At 40.8% G+C, this 23,155-nt stretch overlaps 1 protein-coding gene across 4 annotated transcripts in view; it reads left to right on the forward strand.

Moving 5' to 3' along the window:
• Positions 1 to 23,155, forward strand: part of STS (steroid sulfatase) — a 213,028-nt gene that overhangs the window by 37,650 nt on the left and 152,223 nt on the right. For all 4 annotated transcript variants that reach the window (XM_012500957.2, XM_030806567.1, XM_030806566.1 and 1 more), the window contains one exon: positions 5,369 to 5,497. In XM_012500957.2, coding sequence (XP_012356411.1) covers positions 5,466 to 5,497 — 32 coding nt within the window. In that variant the 5' untranslated portion in view covers positions 5,369 to 5,465. The remainder of the gene's footprint in view (positions 1 to 5,368; positions 5,498 to 23,155) is intronic.

Here is a 23,155-nt window from a genome sequence, read left to right on the forward strand (position 1 = left end):
ATTATTATTGTTACTATTATTCTCATGCTTATCAGTATATGGTAAACATAGAGTTAAAGAAAATGCACATCTGCTCTTGATGGAATACAAAATTCCTTGGCCATAAGGTTATATTAAATACATTTCATATTGAGGAAAAGAACAGTACCTAAAACATTTCATTTTTAATGAAGTCTGAAGGAGGGAGGACACTTCAGAAACTATATTATTTTATGCTTTTTCTGTTAGCCCTGATTGTCTGTTACTGGTATGCTTGTTATTAGATTACTCAAAAAATGTTTCTCAGGAAATTCCTATTTGCATGATGATGAATAGGTAAATTGAGTTAACATTTCCATCATCGTGGATGTTGGCTTTTTCCAATCACTGACAACTTTACTTTGTGTTTGCCTTTGAGTGTTAACACAACCAAAGACTGTCAATCCAAGCTTGCAGACCTCCCTCCTGTTGGCTTTTGTTAGGTGTCGTGAACGGCACAAGATCAGACAACAAGGTCCGTACACATTTGTGTCTTTCCACAAGGTTGGACTGGTGAAAATGTTTATTCAGTCATAAAAGCCACAGGAGCCAATTCTCCTTAGTGCTAAGTACTCCTTATTACTTCTTAGTACTTCCCATTCACTTGGTAGCCAGAGCCAGGGACACACAGGCTCAAGCCAATTTACAACAGTCAATATTGCAAAGCAAACATGGCAGTATACTTAATCAATATATAAATGTTCTAGATTAAACATTCCACAACACATGTTAACATGTGTTGTAACATTTAACATCCATATAAAGGGGATAGGAAAAGGAGTTAATGAACCAGTCCACGGAGAGTGACGTGGACAAGGAGAGTGTCCTGGGCTGATCTGGACAATTGCCCACATCTTGTAAAGAAGAGGCCTTAATTTGGGCAGAGGGTTCAGCAGCAGGTGCGTGGAGGAGACCACGAGTGTTAGCAAGATGGGGTCTAGTGAGGTGATCATGTTGAACTGGTGAAGTCCTGCTAATATCCCCCTGAGTCCTCTGGTGAGGGGTGACAGTAAAGGGTTACAACCTCATCTGGTTGGGTGCAGTCTGTATTGATTGGGTGAACATCTGGTCCTATTGGGAGGATGCCTTCTGAAAAGCAAGATGTAATCTTCTCCTAAGATGGAGTCACTTATGTCAAGAGTGCTCCTATACATTAGAGTTTCTCTAGGATTATAGCTTAGTAGCAAGGTGGGCTATTTGATCAACAAGATGAGGCTACTTGATCAGCATCGTAAATATTTTTGGGAATAAACTGTTTTTTTTTTAAATCAGATATCATCTTAGGCCAAGTCACAGGAAATAGATTCTGAGATGCTCAGGAGATTTTTTGTGGGGAGTGTATTCTTGGGGTCAACACTTGCAGGGGAGTGAGAAAGGAAATTGAGGCCGAGGGAGGAGTTGAGCAGCACAGCTGTTGCAACAAAGACCTCAGCTCATTTCAGAGGGAGCTCTGGAGCCAGGAAGGTCCCTCAGAGGTTTCCCACCTTGAGGCAAGGAGATGCTGTCCCCTTGGAAAAGGCAGTTCTCTTTGACCGAGGCCAGTTTCCAGAGACAGACTTTGCTAAGTGTGTCAGCCATCAAAACTACTAGCAGCAGCTGGGGGAGGAAGACTTGGGTCTTCCCTTGACATCTAAGTTCCTACCGCAGCACCCACAGAGGACGTTCTCTGTGCAAATTCCTCGACACCATACTCTATGTCTTCCTCTTCAAAATACATTTTTTCACCCTGGATTACCATTTACCCTTGTAAATTCCTTCAGTCGATCTCTAGAATATTCACAGTGGTTTTCAGTGTTTACTTCTACATGGAATGTTCTGGAAGCTTTCACAAGAAAGTAGGATAAATGACTCATCCTAGCTTGCCTGAGACTGTCCCAGTTTGAAAACTGGACCTCATCAGTCCTGGACACACTGGGATGTGGTTCACCCTATGGCAAACCAATCAGTCAAATTTCAACAACTAACCTTTCCACTTCGTATACTACAGTCAGTCTTCTTTAATAACTACACTGCCTGGGCTATGGCTAAGGACAAATGCATTCTCTTCTTCTTCTCACTGTTGAACATAGGATGCCTTTAACTCTTTTTGACATTTTCACAGTCAAAATTAAACCCGTGCCATTAAACCTGAAGTCACAACAAAGTAACACAATACTAATGAACAGCAGAAGCTGGTAGGCTGAGACAAGACTGATGCCTCAAGTTGGTTCAGTCTGGGTTTTGATGCTCAATACAACAAAATGGGCGTTACAAAAATCATTTAGTTTTCAGGGCTTTTTGTGTCTCAGAATTATGGACAACGGATGGCAAACCCCAATGGCATTCTTAGATCATTATCATTTTCAGACTTGTACAACTGGAATTTCATTTGGAGGGGGCATGCAAATGAGAAAAATGGCCAAGCAAATGACAGTTATGAGGATTATAGATAAACAGAGACTCAAGGGGATAAAGATGCATACTTATTATCTTTGAACACAAATCAGAATGTAGGTTCCTCATAATAAAACAGGCTTAACCAATCTTCTTGCTCTGTGACTACAGTTTGGATTATATATTTTATCAGAAGAGACTTATTTTCATATAACTTGTGATAGTAACAGAGGAATCACCACAGTTACTAGGTGTGATTGTTTGAGTCAGCTGGGTACCATTTCCCTTCATCCCTAAAACCTATTTGCCTGTGCTTGTAGCCACACCCACTTTAATGAGCATTGGATGAGTGATCTAGCACAGTATTCCTAAACCTTGGCACTATTGACACTTGGGAGAAGACCATGCTTTGTTGATTGAGGGCGGGCACTGGGCTGGATAGTTCTTTGTGGTGGGGGCTGCCTTGTGCATTGTAAGATATTTACCAGAATTCCTGCCCTCTGCCTACTGATACCATTAGCGTCCCCCAAATTGCAACAACCAAACCTGTTTCTACATATCACCTTCTGTTCCTGGTGGGGTAAAATTACTCCTGGGTGAGAACCCATCTCATACTAATTTGAAAAATGTCCTTGGAACGTGGGCCTTTAGATTTTCCATTGTGCTGTTTCATTCTGTAAGTATAGGCTCTCCGTGGCAGTACCACTGTGATAGGCATTGTGACTTAATCCCTTCAGATATGTTCTTTGTCTTCATTTCTCACTGGGGAGTTGGTAAGCACTGAGTATCAAGTGTGGGTCAAAGAGCTTCCATGCTGATGCCTTAAAATCTATTTTCTGTAAATAAAAGGTGGGGACAAAAGAAAGGAAAATAATGACCTTTCTTACCTTGCAAGGAGAGACACCCAATTGTTCAAACCCACATCCATGCAATCTTAGTCTTGCCTGAGGATGTCATGGTGAATGAGCAGAAAGGGAGACCCTGCCCAGTGGTTTTGTCATTCCTGCAGTGGGAGGTTAAGGATCAATGTTGACAGCACACTATTCCATTTCAACAAGAATCTAACATGAAAAGCCATGCTGGAAGATTGATTACAGTTTCAAATGCCATCTCTGGGGGGAAAAAATAACATTTCTGAGACTCTGATTGAACCTCAGAAATTGTTGCTAGAAGCCTAACTTCAATAAAGCAAAATCCACATTTATAAAAATCTATATGGAATAGTAATTTTTCTCTAATGTGATATTCTCTTGTGAATATTTTTTTTTTACCAAGTGGGATTATGCTTCATATTTCAAAGCATAAACAATAGATTTATACATTAATAAGTAGTTCAAGACATATACTAGATTTTTGGTCTAAATGTCAACAAGTTAAAAGAAAAGTCTTCAATAGGTTCAAAGCTATCTTCTTGGCTTTCTTTTGAGACCCATTTTCTATTCATTTCTAGGACTTTGTATCAGAGGTCAAAAAACTGTTTCTGTAAAGGGTTAGATAGTAAATAAATGTTTCCAGCTTTGAGGGACAAATAGTATCTTTCACAACTACTCAACTCTGATATTGTAGCACAAAAGCATTAAGGGAGTGGAGGCAGCTGTGTTCTGATACACTTTGTATTACAGACACTGAAATTTGAGTCTTATGTACTTTTCACATATCCCAAAATAATATCCTTTTTTCAACCATTTAAACATGTAAACATTCTACGAAAACAGGTGTTAGGACAGATTTTTCTTGTGGGCCATTGTTTGTGCAAACCCAGCCCTATTCAGAAAATATCTATTGAGTGTTTGCTGTGGTGAACAAATGAGATGTGGTCTCTACCTTCTTGATCCTTAGAGCTGTGGAAAGAACAGCTGTCACATGAATAAATCAGGAAGTAGATGAATCTATTATGCAAGTAGTAATAATTGCTATCTGGGGGAAAAAAGGTTCTATGATAGTCAACAGTGGGGGAGCCTGCTTCATACAGGGTAATGAAGGAGGGCTTCCTCGTGGCTTTGGTGTAAGCCAAGATGTGAGGATGGGTAGGAATTAGGCAGAGAGTGGGAAGAAAAAAAGTGGGGAGAGAAATCCTCTAGACCAGCAGTCCCCAACCTTTTTGGCACGAGGGACCATTTTTGTGGAAGACAGTTTTTCATGGACAGGGAGGAGGATGGTTTTGGGATGATTCAAGTGTGTCACATTTATTGTGTACTTTATTTCTATTATTATTACATTGTAATATATAATGAGGTAATTATACAACTCACCATAATGTGGAATCAGTGGGAGCCCTGAGCTTGTTCTCCTGCAACTAGATGGTCCCATCTGGAGGTGATGGGAGACAGTGACAGATCATCAGGCATTAGATTCTCATGAGGAGTGTGCAACCTAAATCCCTCGCACGCGCAGTTCACAGTAGGTTTTGTGCTCCTATCAGAATCTAATGCCATGGCTGATCTGACAGGAGGTGGCGCTCAGGCAGTAATGTGAGTGATGGAGAACGGCTGTAAATACAGATGAAGCTTGGCTCACCTGCTGTTTACTTCCTGCTGTGCAGTGTGATTCCTAAGAGGCCTGGGGGTTGGGAACCCCTGCTGCAGTAAAGAAAGAGCTCATGAGGCTGGGCACAGTGGCTCACACCTATAATCCCAGCACTTTGTCAGGCTGAGGCTCTGTTTAGCCCAGGAGTTTAAGATCAGCCTGGACAACATAGTGGGAACCTATCTCTACAAAAATTACAAAAATTAGCCTGCTGTGGTGGTACACCTCCCAGCTACTTGGGAGGCTGAGGTGGGAGGATTACTTGAGCCTGGGAGGTCAAGGCTGCAGTGAGCCATGATCATGCTGCTCTCTGGGCAATAAAGTGAGACCCTGTCTCAAAATAATAATAATAATAATAATAAATAAATAAATAAAAGAGCTCATGTCATTTAAGTATGTCAATATATGGTTACCCAACGTGTGATTATTCATCTTTTGAATGAATTCACAGGAAGAGCCCGATGCCCTTGGTTTGACTCTACTAAGAGCCCCTCAGTTGCTGAACCTGCACACGGTCGTCTCAGTAAGTTAAGATCCTCCTGAGGACAATGGCGCAAGATCGTCTTCAGCTGTTCATAGCGTAAGTATGAGAGGTGCATATGTTTGTATCTTCACCCTGAAACTCAAGTGTTTGACTCACCCGGGCCATGTTGTCTAAGTCAAATAGTGGTATGCAGTGATCTTGATAATGGTGTTCAGGACATTCTGATATTGCAGGGATGACATGCACATGTTGCTATTGCAGCTGTCTTTCATTCAGAAAGAACTTTCCATCGAAAGGTCAAAGGGGAGCATCTGTGGGGCAAATATATTTTTATAGAGAAAGACTGTGCTGGGCCAATGGGGGCAGCGTGCATAATCTGATGAGCATAAACAAGTGGCCTGTTATGTGGCAAGTCTAGAGGAATATAGGGATGGGGGCTTACAAATGATTTAATGCGTCCCCTGGACCCTTGAGGTGGCTCTACTCTAGTTGAACCAGCAAAGATACAGAAACATGGCACAGTGGGAAGGCTCACAGTACACCTGTTCTCAGCTGATCAGCTGCAGCAATACCTGAGGGACAGAATGGGGTCCCTCCCCTCAGGAAGAGCTCCTTTCCCTGGTAGAAGTGAGGGCTGAGGGCATACCCAGGTCCCTCCTTGCAGGAAGTGCTTTTTCCCCTGGTGGAGTTGAAGGTTGAGGACATACCCAGGTCCCTCCCTGCAGGAGGAGCTCTTTCCCCTGGTGGAGGTGAGGGCATACCCAGGTCCCTCCCTGCAGGAAGAGCGCCTCCCCCTGGTGGAAGTGAAGGCTGAGGGGCAGAGCATGGTTCCTCCCTGCAGGAAGAGCTCTTCGCTGATGGGAGGTGAGTGTGCATGGTGAAAGTCTTTAGGGTGGATGAGGGAAACATAGTTTTAAAAGCCCCTGCAGGGAAGAATCCCTGTTATTTTACACCTGTTCTTGGACATGTCTGCACCACTATGGCACTATGCTATCAGAACACCAGGGGGCACAATATTTGGCCATTCAGAGCATTTATGGTCCCCCATAGCAGCTGGCTCAAAGAAATGGGCAGGAAGATGCTTTTGGAGGAGATATCTGGTTCAAATCAGTGTGAAAAGACTCCCAAAGTCGGAGACCCTGGAGCTGGGGATTCCATCCCACCCCATGCTGGCAGTGTGTTCCCAGGAGAACATTTCACCTCTTCATGCCTTAATTTCCTCCTTTGTAAAAAGTGACTTAAAGACGCTGGGCCCGGTGGCTCAGTCCTGTAATCGCAGCACTTTGGGAGGCCGAGGCGGGCGTATTGCCTGAGGTCAGGAGTTTGGGACCAGCCTGGCCAACATGGTAAAACCCCGTTTCTACTAAAAATACAAAGATTAGCCCGGCATCATGCCATGCACCTGTAGTCCCAGCTACTCGGGAGGCTGAGACAGGATAATCGCTTGAACCCCGGGGGCAGAGGTTGCAGTGAGCTGAGATCGTGCCACTGCACTCTAGCCTGGGCTACAGAGCAAGACTCTGCTCAAAAAAAAAAAAAAAAAAAAAAAAAATAGATGAACGGCTGTTTCATAGGGTGCTTATAAAAAGTAAAAGATGACCTCTGTTTTGGGAAAAATATGGTGAAGACCTGGATGATCCTGCCAGCCAGGGAGATGGGAGCTGAAAGCGGGCTTGCAGGGTGATTTAATGATTTTCAGAAGGCAGCTTCAGGGGTTACGGATGGTAGTAGTTATGTGTCAAGGTAGACTTTGCCCTTCAGAGAGAATTTGGTAAAGTTTGGAGACATTTTTGGTCGTCAGAACTTTGGAGTGGGGTGCATGTAGTGGGTGGAGGCCAGGCGTGCCGCTAACCATCCCACGGTGCACCCACAGTTCCTCACAAATCCGAAATGTCGTGCTGAGGGCGACAAACCCTGCTCACTGCAACAAGAGGCTTTAACTTAATCTTCTCTTTCTCCCTAGAATAGTCAATGGTCGTTTACTTTGAGGGATATGAGTCAGAATAAGAATTAAAGAGAACAAAAGGACAATGACCTTTTAGGATTTTTCTTTCTATTAAATTTAAACCCCATAACAGAGGATTCTCCGTCTGAAAGCAACATCTGTGGAGGCTTAAAGCCTCAGCTTATATTCATTCCTAATGCTGAGCAGCTTAACAGATTCATTTTCCATTGTGATTTCTGTAATTTGTTCTTTAAAAGGATTGTGTGTTCCTTTTTCGTTTCAGAAACAAACTTTTTGGGCATTTTCAAGAATAATTTATTATCTAAAGTCATTGATAATACATGGGCTAGCATGAATTTCTGACCTCACTTTCAAAGTCTTTAGCACCAGCTAAGTAGGGTTGTTTTTTTTTTAATTTCTCTGGAAACTACATTTTGCAGGGAAATACTTTAAGTACCTTTTTTTTTTTTTCCGGTCATTTTAGTCTACAGGAGAGATTGACATTCCATAGATCCAGCTAGAAGGGCTCTGAAAAAAATGACAGATGCAGTAGCTAATTAAAAATATGCAGCTGAAAGGGTTCATGATTAATTCATGATAAACGAATACAGCATTCATTATCCTTTCTTAATGTTCTGAGATAAAGTGGGAATGTTGCAGTGGGGGTTAAAATATTTGTTCTAAATATCTAGTAACAGTGTCCATTCTATATTACTAGCATAAAGCCATCCTCATAGAGATATTTTAATGTGCTTCACAATTCAGAATTCTGGGTTCTTACATACAGAGTATTAAATTCTCTCCCTCCCGTAAATGGATGAAGACTTTGGGGATTGTCAGGAAAACACTTATATTTTCTGTAGTTTTCCTGATTTATTCTCCTCCAAGGAAAAGGTTTAGTAATAGGAAAATATTATTATTATTATTTTTTTGAGACAGACTCTCACTCTGTCGCCCAGGCTAGAAGTGCTGTGGCATGATCTCAGCTCACTGCAACCTCCACCTCCTGGCTTCAAGCGATTCTTCTGCCTTAGCCTCCTGAGTAGCTGGGACTACAGGCAAGCGCCACCACTCCCGGCTAATTTTTGTATTTTTAGTGGAGATGGGGTTTCACCATATTGGCCAGGCTGGTCTCGAACTCCTGACCTCGTGTGGAGGCTGGGATTTTTTTTTTATTATACTTTAGGGTTTTAGGGTACATGTGCACAATGTGCAGGTTTGTTACATATGTATCCATGTGCCATGTTGATTTCCTGCACCCATTAACTCGTCATTTAGCATTAGGTGTATCTCCTAATGCTGTCCCTCCCCCCTCCCCCCACCCCACAACAGTCCCCGGAGTGTGATGTTCCCCTTCCTGTGTCCATGAGTTCTCATTGTTCAATTCCCACCTATGAGTGAGAACATGCGGTGTTTGGTTTTTTGTCCTTGCGATAGTTTACTGAGAATGATGTTTTCCAGTTTCATCCATGTCCCTACAAAGGACACGAACTCATCATTTTTTATGGCTGCATAGTATTCCATGGTGTATATGTGCCACATTTTCTTAATCCAGTCTATCGTTGTTGGACATTTGGGTTGGTTCCAACTCTTTGCTATTGTGAATAGTGCCGCAATAAACATACGTGTGCATGTGTCTTTATAGCAGCATGATTTATAGTCCTTTGGGTATATACCCAGTAATGGGATGGCTGGGTCAAATGGTATTTCTAGTTCGAGATCCCTGAGGAATCGCCACACTGACTTCCACAATGGTTGAACTAGTTTACAGTCCCACCAACAGTGTAAAAGTGTTCCTATTTCTCCACATCCTCTCCAGCACCTGTTGTTTCCTGATTTTTTAATGATGGCCATTCTAACTGGTGTGAGATGGTATCTCACTGTGGTTTTGATTTGCATTTCTCTGATGGCCAGTGTATCACTGATGGAAGATGAAATGAATGAAATGAAGAGAGAAGGGAAGTTTAGAGAAAAAAGGATAAAAAGAAATGAACAAAGCCTCCAAGAAATTTGGGACTATGTGAAAAGACCAAACCTACGTCTGATTGGTGTACCTGAAAATGATGGGGAGAATGGAACCAAGTTGGAAAACACTCTGCAAGATATTATCCAGGAGAACTTCCCCAATCTAGCAAGGCAGGCCAGCATTCAGATTCAGGAAATACAGAGAACGCCACAAAGATACTCCTCGAGAAGGGCAACTCCAAGACACATTATTGTCAGATTCACCAAAGTTGAAATGAAAGAAAAAATGTTAAGGGCAGCCAGAGAGAAAGGTCGGGTTACCCACAAAGGGAAGCCCATCAGACTAACAGCTGATCTCTCAGCAGAAACTCTACAAGCCAGAAGAGAGTGGGGGCCGATATTCAACATTCTTAAAGAAAAGAATTTTCAACCCAGAATCTCCTATCCCGCCAAACTAAGCTTCATAAGTGAAGGAGAAATAAAACACTTTACAGACAAGCAAACGCTGAGTGATTTTGTCACCACCAGGCCTGCCCTAAAAGAGCTCCTGAAGGAAGCACTAAACATGGAAAGGAACAACCGGTACCAGCCACTGCAAAAACATGCCAAATTGTAAAGACCATCGAGACTAGGAAGAAACTATAGCAACTAACGAGCAAAATAACCAACTAACATCATAATGACAGGATCAGATTCACACATAACAATATTAACGTTAAATGTAAATGGGCTAAATGCTCCAATCAAAAGACACAGACTGGCAAACTGGATAAGGAGTCAGGACCCATCAGTGTGCTGTATTCAGGAAACCCATCTCACGTGCAGAGACACACATAGACTCAAAATAAAGGGATGGAGGAAGATCTATCAAGCAACTGGAAAACAAAAAAAGGCAGGGGTTGCAATCGTAGTCTCTGATAAAATAGACTTTAAACCAACAAAGATCAAAAGAGACAAAGAAGGCCATTACATAATGGTAAAGGGATCAATTCATCAAGAAGAGCTAACTGTCCTAAATATATATGCACCCAACACAGGAGCACCCAGATTCATAAAGCAAGTCCTGAGTGACCTACTAAGGGACTTAAACTCCCACACAATAATAATGGGAGATTTTAACACCCCACTGTCAGCATTAGACAGATCAACGAGACAGAAAGTTAACAAGGATATCCAGGAATTGAACTCAGCTCTACATAAGGTGGACCTAATAGACATCTACAGAACTCTCCACCCCAAGTCAACAGAATATACATTTTTTTCAGCACCACACCACACCTATTCCAAAATTGACCACATAGTTGGAAGTAAAGCTCTCCTCAGCAAATGTAAAAGAACAAATTATAACAAACTGTCTCTCAGACCACAGTGCAATCAAACTAGATCTCAGGATTAAGAAACTCACTCAAAACCGCTCTACTACATGGAAACTGAACAACCTGCTCCTGAATGACTATTGGGTACATAATGAAATGAAGGCAGAAATAAAGATGTTCTTTGAAACCAACGAGAACAAAGACACAACATACCAGAATCTCTGGGACACATTCAAAGCAGTGTGTAGAGGGAAATTTATAGCACTAAATGCCCACAAGAGAAAGCAGGAAAGATCCAAAATTGACTCCCTAACATCACAATTAAAAGAACTAGAAAAGCAAGAGCAAACACATTCAAAAGCTAGCAGAAGGCTAGAAATAACTAAAATCAGAGCAGAACTGAAGGAAATAGAGACACAAAAAACCCTTCAAAAAATTAATGAATCCAGGAGCTGGTTTTTTGAAAAGATCAACAAAATTGATGGACCGCTAGCAAGACTAATAAAGAAGAAAAGAGAGAAGAATCAAATAGATGCAATAAAAAACGAAAAAGGGGATATCACCACCGATCCCACAGAAATACAATCTACCATCAGAGAATACTACAAACACCTCTATGCAAATAAACTAGAAAATCTAGAAGAAATGGATAAATTCCTCGACAAATACACCCTCCCAAGACTAAACCAGGAAGAAGTTGAATCTCTGAATAGACCAATAACAGGTTCTGAAATTGTGGCAATAATCAATAGCTTACCAACCAAAAAGAGTCCAGGACCTGATGGATTCACAGCCGAATTCTACCAGAGGTACAAGGAGGAACTGGTACCATTCCTTCTGAAACTATTCCAATCGATAGAAAAAGAGGGAATCCTCCCTAACACATTTTATGAAGCCAGCATCGTCCTGATACCAAAACCTGGAGGCTGGGATTTTTAAGGACAGTTTGGCGGGCAAGAGGCTAGAGAATGGGAAAGGCCGATTGGCACCATCAGCGAAGAAATTACAGAGTTATCAAAACTGTCTTTGTGTGCCGAGTCAGTTCCTGCATGGGGGTCACTGGTCCGGGTGACATCACTTGTTCCACCAGAATGCAATATCTGAAAAATATTTTACATACCAGTTTTAGGTTTTACAATAGTGATGTTATCTATAGGGGCAATCAGGGAAGTTACACATCTTGTGACCACCAGCTACATGACTCCTGAGCAGTAAGCAGGTTAGGAAGCAATGGCTAGTTATGCAACTATGTATAGGTCTTAGCAGAATGCAGGTCCCTCCCACAAGTCTAACCTTGGGGCCGTTCATTAGTTTTACAAAGGTGGTTTTGGTCCCCGAACAAGGAGGGGTAGTTTTGGGAAGGGACTGTTGTCATCCTTGCTTTAATGTTAAACTGTAAACTAAAATCCTCCCATAGTTGACTTGGCCTACCCAGAAATGAGCAAGGGAAGTTAGCTTGTGACATTAGAAGCAAGATGGAACCAGTTATGTTAGATTTCTCTCACTGTTATAATTTTTGCAAAGGCGTTTTTCAAATTCCTATTGCTTTGTTACGTGCTACAGTCACGCATCGCTGGATGACGGGGATACATTCTGAGAAATGCACTGATGGGTGATTTAGTCACTGCGTGAACATAATAGAGTATACTCACACAAACCTACTATACATGCAGACTGTGTGGTATGGCCTATTGCTCCTACACTAAAAACCTGGACAGCAAGTGACCGTACTGAATACCTCAGGCAGTTGTAACACAATGGTAATTATTTGTGTATCTAAACATGTCTAAACATAGAAGGTACTGTAAAAAATATGGAATTATAATCTTATGGGACTACCACTGTATATATGATTCATCATTACCCGAAACATCATTATGTAGTACATGACTATATTTATAAAATAAGTGTGGAGGCCGCAATGTTTCTTTTCCATGTTGCTTCTTTATGTAGTATTCAGCACATGGGAGATTTTTGTGAAGAAGTGCATTTAGAACTTGTCTTTGGTAATACCTGTACCACCCTCCAAACTTCTCAACTTTTACTCTTTTACCCAAGACAGGGTTCACTTGACAACATAATCACTACTGAATACAATCTCTAGAGTTGTCTCAGGATTTATAGACATAGTAGTGGATTTCACACTTCCCATTCTGTGTTTGTCTCTGCACGGTTTGCAGAATCAGGATTAACACAGGTGTTGTGGCTCTGTAGACCTGTGAATTAGTGCAAGAGCAACAAAGCCTGTCTTGCTTTTTCTCGGCAAGCACACCCTGGCTTCAGAATTGAGAATAACTTTGTTCTATGTTTTAAAACATAGTGTGTAGAAGTGCCTAAGGAAGAAAACATTGCATTTATAAGAAGACATCTTACAAACACTCCAGCCAAACAGTTAATTTGCTATCTTTACATCCATTCTAGTGAAAGCATTTAGAATGTTTGACTTTATGTGCAGTGCTTGGCAAACTGCTCCTGTTGGAACCCTCAGGGTTCCTCAGGCTGCTCCTGGGAGCTTCTTCAGCCCTGGGATGGGAATTGTCAGAGATTTAATTCCACCCACTTCCGTAAGAACAACACTGATTTTTCATCTCTATTAGACATTCTTATGGATAGAAGTTTCTGTGACTAAAAACAATGACAACCACTATTTTCTCTACCTGTTCTGTTTTATAACAGAAGGCAACACCGAAGCTGAAAGATATTAAGCTGTTTACGTAAAGACTAGATAAGGTCTGTGGATACCCTCTCCTCCATCTTAGCCGTGATTTCTTTAGCTGAATTATCGCATAGCGAAGGAAAAAGTAATTTTTCCTCTACCCTTTCTGAGTTCTTATCTAGGACAGACCCTTGTAACAAAAGGCAGATAAACAAGAGAAAACAAATAGAAGTTTATTAACGTGGATACCTCCTGTGTATCTGGGCAATATCCAAGGAATATTGAGTAAATCTCAAAGAAGTGAAAGAGAGAAAGGTGTGGGAAGGGACGGTTATGGAGAAGTAACCAGGAAAGGTATGGTAAACCAGGGTAAGGTTGGCTGTGCAGATTTCAGTTGGTGCCTTCTCCAACCTTAATAGCGTTTAGTGATTCAGCCTTCCTTCTCTTCCAGTACCATGAAGGAGAAACCCTTACAAATGGAGATTTCCTTTACAGATGTAAATCTCTCTTAGAAAACAGTCACTTCTACTCTGTTTTAAGAGCTTCTTCTGTGTCTGCAATTACTCAAAATAATTCTTATGCCAAAGAAGCACATTGTGGGGTGATGTATTCTTGTCCTTTCTTACTGTACTGATGTAAAAAAAAAGGTGATATATGCATACGTGTGTATACACCTCTCTCTCCACTGTCTTCTACACTGTCTAGCCATGGGATCCACACCACCACTACAACTACCAGTGACCACCACAACAAAGAGACGGACGGATTTTAGTGGAAGAAATTATTTTTAGACTCAAGGATCTTTAATGCAAACAATCTGAGCTGTCTTTCATTTGTTTCTTAGCTGTCTCTTCACGTGTACCTGTCTCTCTATCTGTATTTTGGACACCTTGGGCTGAGTCATCTTCATGTCTTAGGTATGCAACACTCTGGCCTCCTGGCAGTCTGCCTGCATCCATCAAGGTCTCCCTCTCACCACCAGCAGCCAGAGGCACCTTCTCAAAACCCAGGCCTAACCCTGCCACTGGCCCTGTTGGAATCCTTCGATGGCTTCCCGTTGGAAGGAAGGTGGAATTTCAGAACCAGGCCTGGATGGCTCTCCATTGTCTGCCTCCTACCTTTCTTCCTACTCTCAGGTCCTCCCTGCATCTGCTTCCCCCTGGCTTTCTTTTTCCCCATCAGGCAACTTGTCTTAAAACCTGTCCTACTACCCAGGCTATCTTCCCCTAAGGGCCATCTCCCCAGCCAAGTCCTCCTTCCAGTAGGCTTCCTTCCTCTCTTTGGCTAAGTAATGCCCACTCCATGCTCCAGGCACTCTTGTTGCATTTACAGTTTCATACTATTTCTTGTGTGATTATTTGTCCAATATTGATTATTTGAATAAGATCTGACTTTGCAAACACATTGCAAAGCTCTATGAAGGCAAGACCATGCAGTGCATCCTACTGTTACAGGAAAGGGGTCCCAAGCCAGACCCCAAGACAGGGTTCCTGGATTTTGTGCAAGAAGGAATTCAGGGGGAGTCCACAGTACACAGTTTATTAAGAAAGTAAAGTGGTGAAAGTACAGCTACTCCATAGACAGAGTAGGACGTTCCCGAAGCTAAGAGGAGGAACATGTCCACTCTAGGTACAGTACTTGTTTATATATAGGATAAAAAAAGATCATGGGGTGATGTGCTCTGCTGCAAGTGTTTGTGATAAAGGATTAATTTTCTTAATTGCCGTATTTTACAAGAATCGATATTATTATATTTAAAGCAAAATTAGGAATGCCTCTGTTCTCAAGATATCATGGTGTTAGGACACTCCCAATTCTGGGTCTATTTACTAAACATTATCAATCTGTTCCCTTGACCGTAAACATCTAGAGGATAGGAACACCTAACTTTCTGGGAGTGCAGCCCAGCAAGTTCCATCCTCATTTTCCTAGCCCTCACTCAAGATGGAGTCGCTCTGGTTCAAACCCCTCTGACACTACTGTATCCCTACTATGCACAGCATGCCTTAGTAGATGTTTAGTAAATAACTGCTGAATACATGGGTGAAAAAAATAGTTCCAATGCCATATTAATACAATACTGATAAAAATTATATATTTTTGGATTTCAGTCACACAGGCAAAAAACAACTTTCTGATATGATTTAGCCAATAACTGATACCAATATAAAAAATGATCTGTAACCCCCCAATGGATTCTTCTTGCCCAGGTAGAGCTTGTTTATCAAGACAGAAATAGAGAAAGAATTGAATGCACACAGAGCCAGTTAAATGGGAGACCAGAGTTTTATTACTCAAATCTCTCTCTGTGCATTTGGAGACTGAGTTTTTTTTAAGGAAGGTAGGGGGTTAGGAAGTGGGGAATGCTGATTGGTCAGATTGGAGATGAAATAATAGGGGCCCAAAGTGGGTTCTTCTTGCTGTCTTCTGTGCCTGGGTGAGATTACAGAACTGGTTGGGGCAGATTCCTGGTCTGCATGGCACCAGTTGGTAGATCAGATCACAGGGTCTAAAAAACATCTTGAACTCCAATCTTAGGCGTTCCAATAGTGACGGTATCCTTAGGACCAACTGGGGAGGTTGAGAATCTTGTGGCCTCTGACGGCAGGACTTCTGAGCCATACTTTCTAAACTCTGGCGAATTTGTTGTCCTACAGAGGTGGTGTGTCCCCAGGCAAGAACGGGGTTTGTTTCCGGAAAAGGCTGTTACCATTTTTGTTTCCGTGTTAACACTGTAAATTCCTCCTATAGTTAGCTCAGTCTGTGTTCAGGAATGAACAAGGGCAGTCTGCAGGTTAAAGGCAAGATGTAGTTGGTTAGGTCACATCTCTTTCACTGTCGTAATTTTCTCACTGTTTTTGCAAAGGCAGTTTCAGATCTTTAACCCTGTCTGGGGTTTCACAACTTTAGCCTTGTTCTGTTGAGTTTATATCCTCAAATAGGGTGAAACCTAATACCTGTTAAAAGATTTTATCCAGTGAACCTACCCAAGATTCCAGAGGAAAGCAAAAACGTCTGCTACCTGGCAGCAAGTTGTTTTTTTTCTTTATAAAGTTTTAAACTAAGGTCCGTGAATTTCCTGCCATATTTTCCTGTATGTGCTTCAGCTGCCTTACTGACAATCACTTAATAAGTATAGCAGTTCCTTAGTTTATACTGCTTGTGAGATAGCTTGCTTATGAAAATAATTTTTCTATATAAAATTCATATTAAATCCTCCATTTTAGGAGTGAGTTCTATAGAAAGTTCTATGGAAATTCTCTATTTTAGGAGTGAGCCTGCAATACAGTTTTCAAATACAATATTATGATATTTGAAGTCAATCAGGAAGTGATCCATCTATACTACGATTTCTCATCGTGTTTCAATATAAAATGTTGGAAGAGTAATGAAGTGTCCAAAATTAGATTGATTTTATAATTTAGGGTCACAGCCTTCTAATTTTACAATAATAATCAGTTGACAAAGAATGGTTAGTATAATACTTGTGTTAATCGATCCTACTTTCTATCTCTATTTTATTAAAATCAACTCTGAATGTTATAGCATAGTAGAAATTTACCACTTATTATAATAAATCGTGTTTTCACAGTTTCCTCTTCTCTTAACTTAAAACTTAGGTTCTTGCTTAGACTTCTAAATTTTTACGACTGTTTTAGTTTCTGGGAGTCCTTAGGGTTTTTGCGGTTTCTTTCCAGAGCCTGAGGGGCTTTGCTGTGTGTTTGTGTAATATTTCACACCTGATGAATGGAGAGCCAGTTGGTATTAGTCATCTGTCAACTTTATTTATTTCAAGATTCCAGTATTCAGAGTGGGGGTTGATTAAGCACATAGCCAATATAATATACATGTACAATAATGAATCAGATGTCATTTCCTTGCTTAGTTACTTATGTTCTTTGCTTTTTAAAATAAGGCCCAGACCAGTTATTCTGAGATCCAAACTTTGACTCTTACATAAATTTAAGGATATTTTTCTTTGCTAGAAATAAAAAAAAATAAATTACCTAATAAAATCCTTAGCTTTGGAGACATTACCATACAAATGTAAAAGATGAGTATGTGAAGCACATTTAATAACACTGAACCTAATAATGATAACTCAAACTTATTTTGATTTCCTACCTACAAACCACACATTTGAAGTATTAGAAAACTTTGTGAACTTTCTTTTTTTTTTTTTTTTAATAATACTGTTGTGTACTTTATTTCAAATATTATCCTAGGCCCTCTTGTATGAGAATATCTAGAATCAATTTAGTCTTTAATTCCTAGTTTTCTTCTTAGTCCTTTGAAAATATTATTTAAGTAATGTTTTTTGTTTTTTACTGCTAACTCCCCAAATTCATTATAAGTAATATTTTTGTTATTTTCTTCTTTCATCGCATGGGGGAAGATTCAATAACTATGATGTAATTCCTTTAAGAAAATTTTTGTCAGACATGTCGGAAATTTTGAAATCCCATATATTAACTCTAGACTCTCAAATTTCAAATCATATTACGACGTCTCTGATGGAAAAACATGCTTCAGCTTTCTCTACCTCTGACATGTAATTGATAACCTCATGTTCTCATTTTGGGAGGTAGAACTAGTGAAATGGGACCAAGCAAATGCTAAAAACAATAAAATGAGCTCTCTTGCTGTCTTTGGATGTTTCTTGAACCAAGCATGAAAAAGATGGATGATATGGAAAGCGAGGAGGGGAGATGATTTTTCATTTGTGTATTCAGTGACAGGAAGGAGATGCCAAGGACAAAAATGGATGCCCCAGTGCCTCAGTGAACATATTTCCTTAGCTCTGAGTTTAGTAGTGGGGGCTTCTGTGGATTCACACCAAGAACTGCAGTCCAAGCATATTTTGTAGTCTCATCTGACACATTTCTCTAAAGCTTAGCCCTTCTTAAACTCTCATATTTCAACCACTTTGCCCCTTTTCCCTGTTCACCTGCAAGCCACACATGACCCTCAGCACATATGACAAGAACTGTCTTTCCACATGCAGTTTGCTTTGCCACCCACAGTTTAAATGAAGCTATATATAAAACCATAAACTGGTTAGATGGGTGGATGGATGGATGATAGACAGACAGGCAGATATGTAGATAAATGATAGATCGATGGATGATAGACAGGCAGACAGCTATATAGATAGATGATGGATGGATGGATAGGTAGATGGATGGATAGATAGATGGCTACATGGATGATAGATATATAGATAGATGATGGATGGATGATAGATAGGCAGACAGATATGTAGATAGATGATAGGTGGATGGATGGACAGATAAATAGATGGATATATAGATATATAGATATCTAGATTGATATATAGATTGATGTCAGATAGATGAATGGATAGATAGATAGATAGCAGTTTCCATTTCTGTACTTTTGTGGTTTTCATGTTGAGAATGTTCTCAAAGGGACATGTTTGTGGTTAAATTTTCAGAATCAACGACAAAGATCACTCCTTCAAGATTGCTCTCTCAGCATAAAAACCTAAACCAATTTTGTGTTTTTATAGCCTCTCTTTTCTCACACACATACTTAACTTTTTAATTTTTTTGGCCAGAGTTGTGGCTTTATGAATCATTATTAGAACCATTATTATTATAGAGAAGGGTCAGCCGGCCCTCCACCTAGTGAATGAAATTTCATTTCCATCCTGTCTCCTTTCTGCTTTTGCTGTGGGAGGTATGTTCTTTCATCACATCCATTTTGCTCTTCAAAGGCATTCTTCTCAACAGTAATCCACTCGCAAGTTGTTATTGCTTCATGGTTTGTGTAGATGTGGGAGATCCGCTGTGCTTTAGGGAACTGCGCCAGAGATTTCATGCGTTTGTCTTTGAACACTGATCTAGAGACTTCCAGCTATTTGGGCTTCAGGGATACAAGAACAGAGAAGCCTTTAGAGAGTCCAGATCTGAGCCCTCCTCAGAAGAAGGAATTGTCTATGTTTGTTGCTAGGATGGACCCCTGACAACACGGCCACCTGTTCTGTTTTCTAATCCACGATGCTCGTAATGGTTAATTTTAGGTGTCAACTTGACTGGATTAAGGAAGACCTAGACAGCTGCTGAAGCATTACTTTTGGATGTGTCTGTGAGGGTGTTTCCAGAGGAGACTGGTGCGGCCAGCTACCGAAATGAGGACTGTCATTGTCACGAGTATTTTCTCCCTATTTTGTTAAGAATACATCTGTGTGTATATATAAATATATTTAGTATCAAGATAAAACATAAATACATGTATTTAGCAAATATCTTTGTTTTCATTCCTCTCTTATTCCTTTATTATATAACATAAGGTATATTGACTTTATATCAGTATATGATATGATGGTTTGTGTTTTCCTGTTGAGAGCGTTCTTGGAGTATCTTTGTTATTGACTCAGAAATTTTGACCACAAACATGTTTCTTTGAGAACATTCTCAACATGGAAACCACAAAAGTGCATATAATATATAAACCACTCTATTGACTACCTCTCTATCAGTATTTAAGTATTATTAATTTTACCTCATGGTATTTAAGCGATGAGATATCAGGAGAAGAGTCAACATCACCCAAGGACTTGACCTCCTCTTCCAGGGAAGGGGATTACTGCATTTTCAGCTGTCTGCAGAATGATTACATCATGTTAGGTGGAACTGTTGTAATTTTCTTATCTTCATTTAGAAATTAAGTATAGTTTAAGGAGATGCTTATGGGTGCCAAGTTGATGATGGGCAGATTTGTGATGGTTGATTTTAGGTGTCAACTTGACTGGATTAAGGGATACTTAGAGAACTGGTAACGTGTTCATTACTTCTGGGTGTGTCTGTGAGGGTGTTTCCAGAGGGCATTGGCATGGGAGTTGGTGGACTAAGTGGGGAAGATCCACCATCAATGTGGACTGGCAACATCCAATCAGCTGGGGGCCCAGATAGAACACAAAGCAGAGAAAAGAGTTCCCTCTCTCTCTTTCTCTCTCCCTCTCTATCTCTATCTCTCTCTCTCTATCCATCTCTGTCTCTCTCTATCCACGTCCCTGTCTCTCTGTGTCTCTCTCCCTCTCTTCATCTCTCTCTTTCTTTCCCTGGTTTTGTTTCTGTCTCTCCCTCCTTGCCTGTGTCTCTGTTTCTCCCTGTCCCTCTCTTTCTCTCTCTTCGAGCTGAGACACTCTTCATCTCTAGGCCTAGAGTATTAGAGCTCCAGGCTCTCCCACCCTTGGACTCCGGGATCTATGCTACCCACGCCACAAGTTCTTAGGCCTTTGGCCTCAGGCTGAGAATTACTATACTTAGAACAGTCTTCCGTGGGGCAAAAAACTCTAAAGATTAGAAATCTGTATTAGTTCATTTCTCTGCAACAGGTATTTATTAGACACTTACCATGTGCTTAAAAAATAGGGACTAAACAAATTTCTCTAAAAAAAGGAAACTTGTTAGTTTTTTCTGATTATGTGACAAGGGACAGCTGCACAGGGATCAGAGCTCATTAAGCTGAAGTTCTCTAAATTAGGGTCTCTTCAGACCAACTGTAAGCCCAAGTTCATTTTCTTTTTATTCCCACTAGTACAAATTATCATATTTGAGGAGCATTGTAAATTTAACTATGACACTTTCTCCATCAGTAGGAATACAATATGATTAAATTGTACTTTGTAAACTGTTTTTTTCTGTTTATAAAAGTAAGTAGAACATTTTATATATACAAGAATTTATAAAAAATCATATAAAACCACTGGTAGTTCTGCTCCCCGCAAACTAATCCCAAATAATATATCATCATTCTTTCCAGTTATGTGTATGCCTTTCTATACAAACATATGCATATGAAACATACATATCCATATCCATATGCAAATATATATATATATAGAGAGAGAGAGAGAGAGAGAGAGACAGGGTCCTGCTCTGTTGCCCAGGGTGGAATACGGTGGCACAGTCATAGCTCATTGTAGACTCAAACCTCTGGGCTCAAGCAATTCCCCTGTCTCAGCTTCCCAAGTAGGTGGGACTACAGGCGTGTTCTACCACGCCCAGATAATTTTTAAATTTTTTGTAGAGATGGGGTCTTGCCATCTTGAGCAGGCTGCTCTCGAACTTCTGTCCTCAAGTGATCCTCCCACACTTGGCCTCCCAAAGTGCTGGGATTACAGGCATGAGCCACTGCACCTGGACAGATTGTTTTTCACATTTGTGCTGATGTTGCCTTTATATCATGTTTGGTTCTGCCTTTTATACCCTAAAATTATACCATGAGGTTTTATATATGACAAAATATTCTTCAAAAATCGAGATTATTCTAGTGTTTATTTTTTCCTCAAGTCTCCTACTTCTTAATTTTCTAACCCAAGTGTTGACATGCCATAATATTTGCCAAATCAGTAGGTTAAAAACAGCATTTTCCTTGTGTTTAAACTTTAATTTTCTTTGATTTCCTGGTGAGGCTGAATATTTTCCATATTTGTATTAATTTATAATTGTTTTCTCATTCATCATTTGTCTTTTGCCATTTTAAAAAATATTAGATGTTATTTTCTCTGTTGATTCCCCTTCTTTCCTTCCTGCCTCCCTTCCTCCCTCCCTCCCTCCTTTCCTCCCTTCCTTCCCTTCCTTTTCTTCCTTTCCTTCCTTCCTTTCCTCCTTTCTCTCCATCTTTCTTCTTTCTTCCTTCCCTTCCTTCTTCCCTCCTTCTCTTCCTTTTTTCTCTCTCCTGCCTTCCTCCTTCCTTTTTTACTCCTCACCTTTTCTCTCTCTCCTTCCTTCTTTCATTCCTTCATTTTTCCTTCCTCCCTCCTTCCCTTCTTTCTTCCTTTCCTCCCTGTCTCTCCCTCCCTCCTTTCTCCATTTCCTCCTAACTTCCTCTCTCCCTGCCTTCCTCCTTTCTTTCCTTCCCTTCTTCCCTCCTCCGCTCCTTCCTTCCTTCCTCTTTGCTTGCCTCCCTTTTTCCCTTCCTTTCCCTCGTCCCTCCCTCCTTCCCTTCCTTTCCCTCGTCCCTCCCTCCTTCCCTCCCTCTTTTGCTCCCTAATCAGTTACTTATGATATCTTTCTCCACTCTGAGACCATGGATAATCATGTTTGTTTTGCTGAGCTGCTTTGTGGCCCCACATGGCCCTAGGCCAGGCCCTTCTGTTGCCTGTTGTTGTAGACACACTGGTGGGCTTGGGCATGTGTGGTACCCAGACTCCATGGACAACAGAAGAAGAAATATAAGATTTGGAGCTGTTAGTAAAATAGACTCTTGGGCAATTGTACGATCATCCTGGGCAATTGTAAGAGCACAGGAAAGCTCTTAGCAGGTGTTTCTCCTTCCAGTTTACTTTGAAAGAAGAGGGGCTTTCCCTGCCTACACACCAACATCCTGGTTTCATAGTGAGGAAGAGAAAGAATGGGAATGTAATTATTGCAATTATTATTCATCATGTTTTGTTGTTCCCCCCAAGCTAAAAGTGACAACTCTATGCTGTGGTTCTTTGGGGATCTTACATGTGAGAGTGCAACCACAGAAAATGACATCAATTGGGCATGAAGGCTTTCTCCCCATACTGACTAGCAGCTTGCTTGGGAGCAGAGACCTTCAGCTTGAGGAGCAAATAGTGGGCACTCAGTGTATTCACTGACTTTATTCAGGGGACAATGCAACTGTGTCTGGAGGGGTTGGCTGGCATAAAACTCTAGGTTGGAAATTATTTGGTTTTCTTTTTCTTTTCTTTTCTTTTCTTTTCTTTTCTTTTTTCTTTTTTTTTGAGACAGGTTCTTGCTCTGTTGCAAGAGCAAGGCACTCCAGGCTGGAGTGCAGTGACGCAATCATAGCAATCTCTTCCTCCTGGGCTCAAGCGGTCCTCTCACACACCACCACCATACCTGGCTAATTAAAAA

The sequence above is a fragment of the Nomascus leucogenys genome, chromosome X (assembly GCF_006542625.1).
Source record: "Nomascus leucogenys isolate Asia chromosome X, Asia_NLE_v1, whole genome shotgun sequence".
Classification (NCBI taxonomy): Eukaryota; Metazoa; Chordata; class Mammalia; order Primates; family Hylobatidae; genus Nomascus; species Nomascus leucogenys.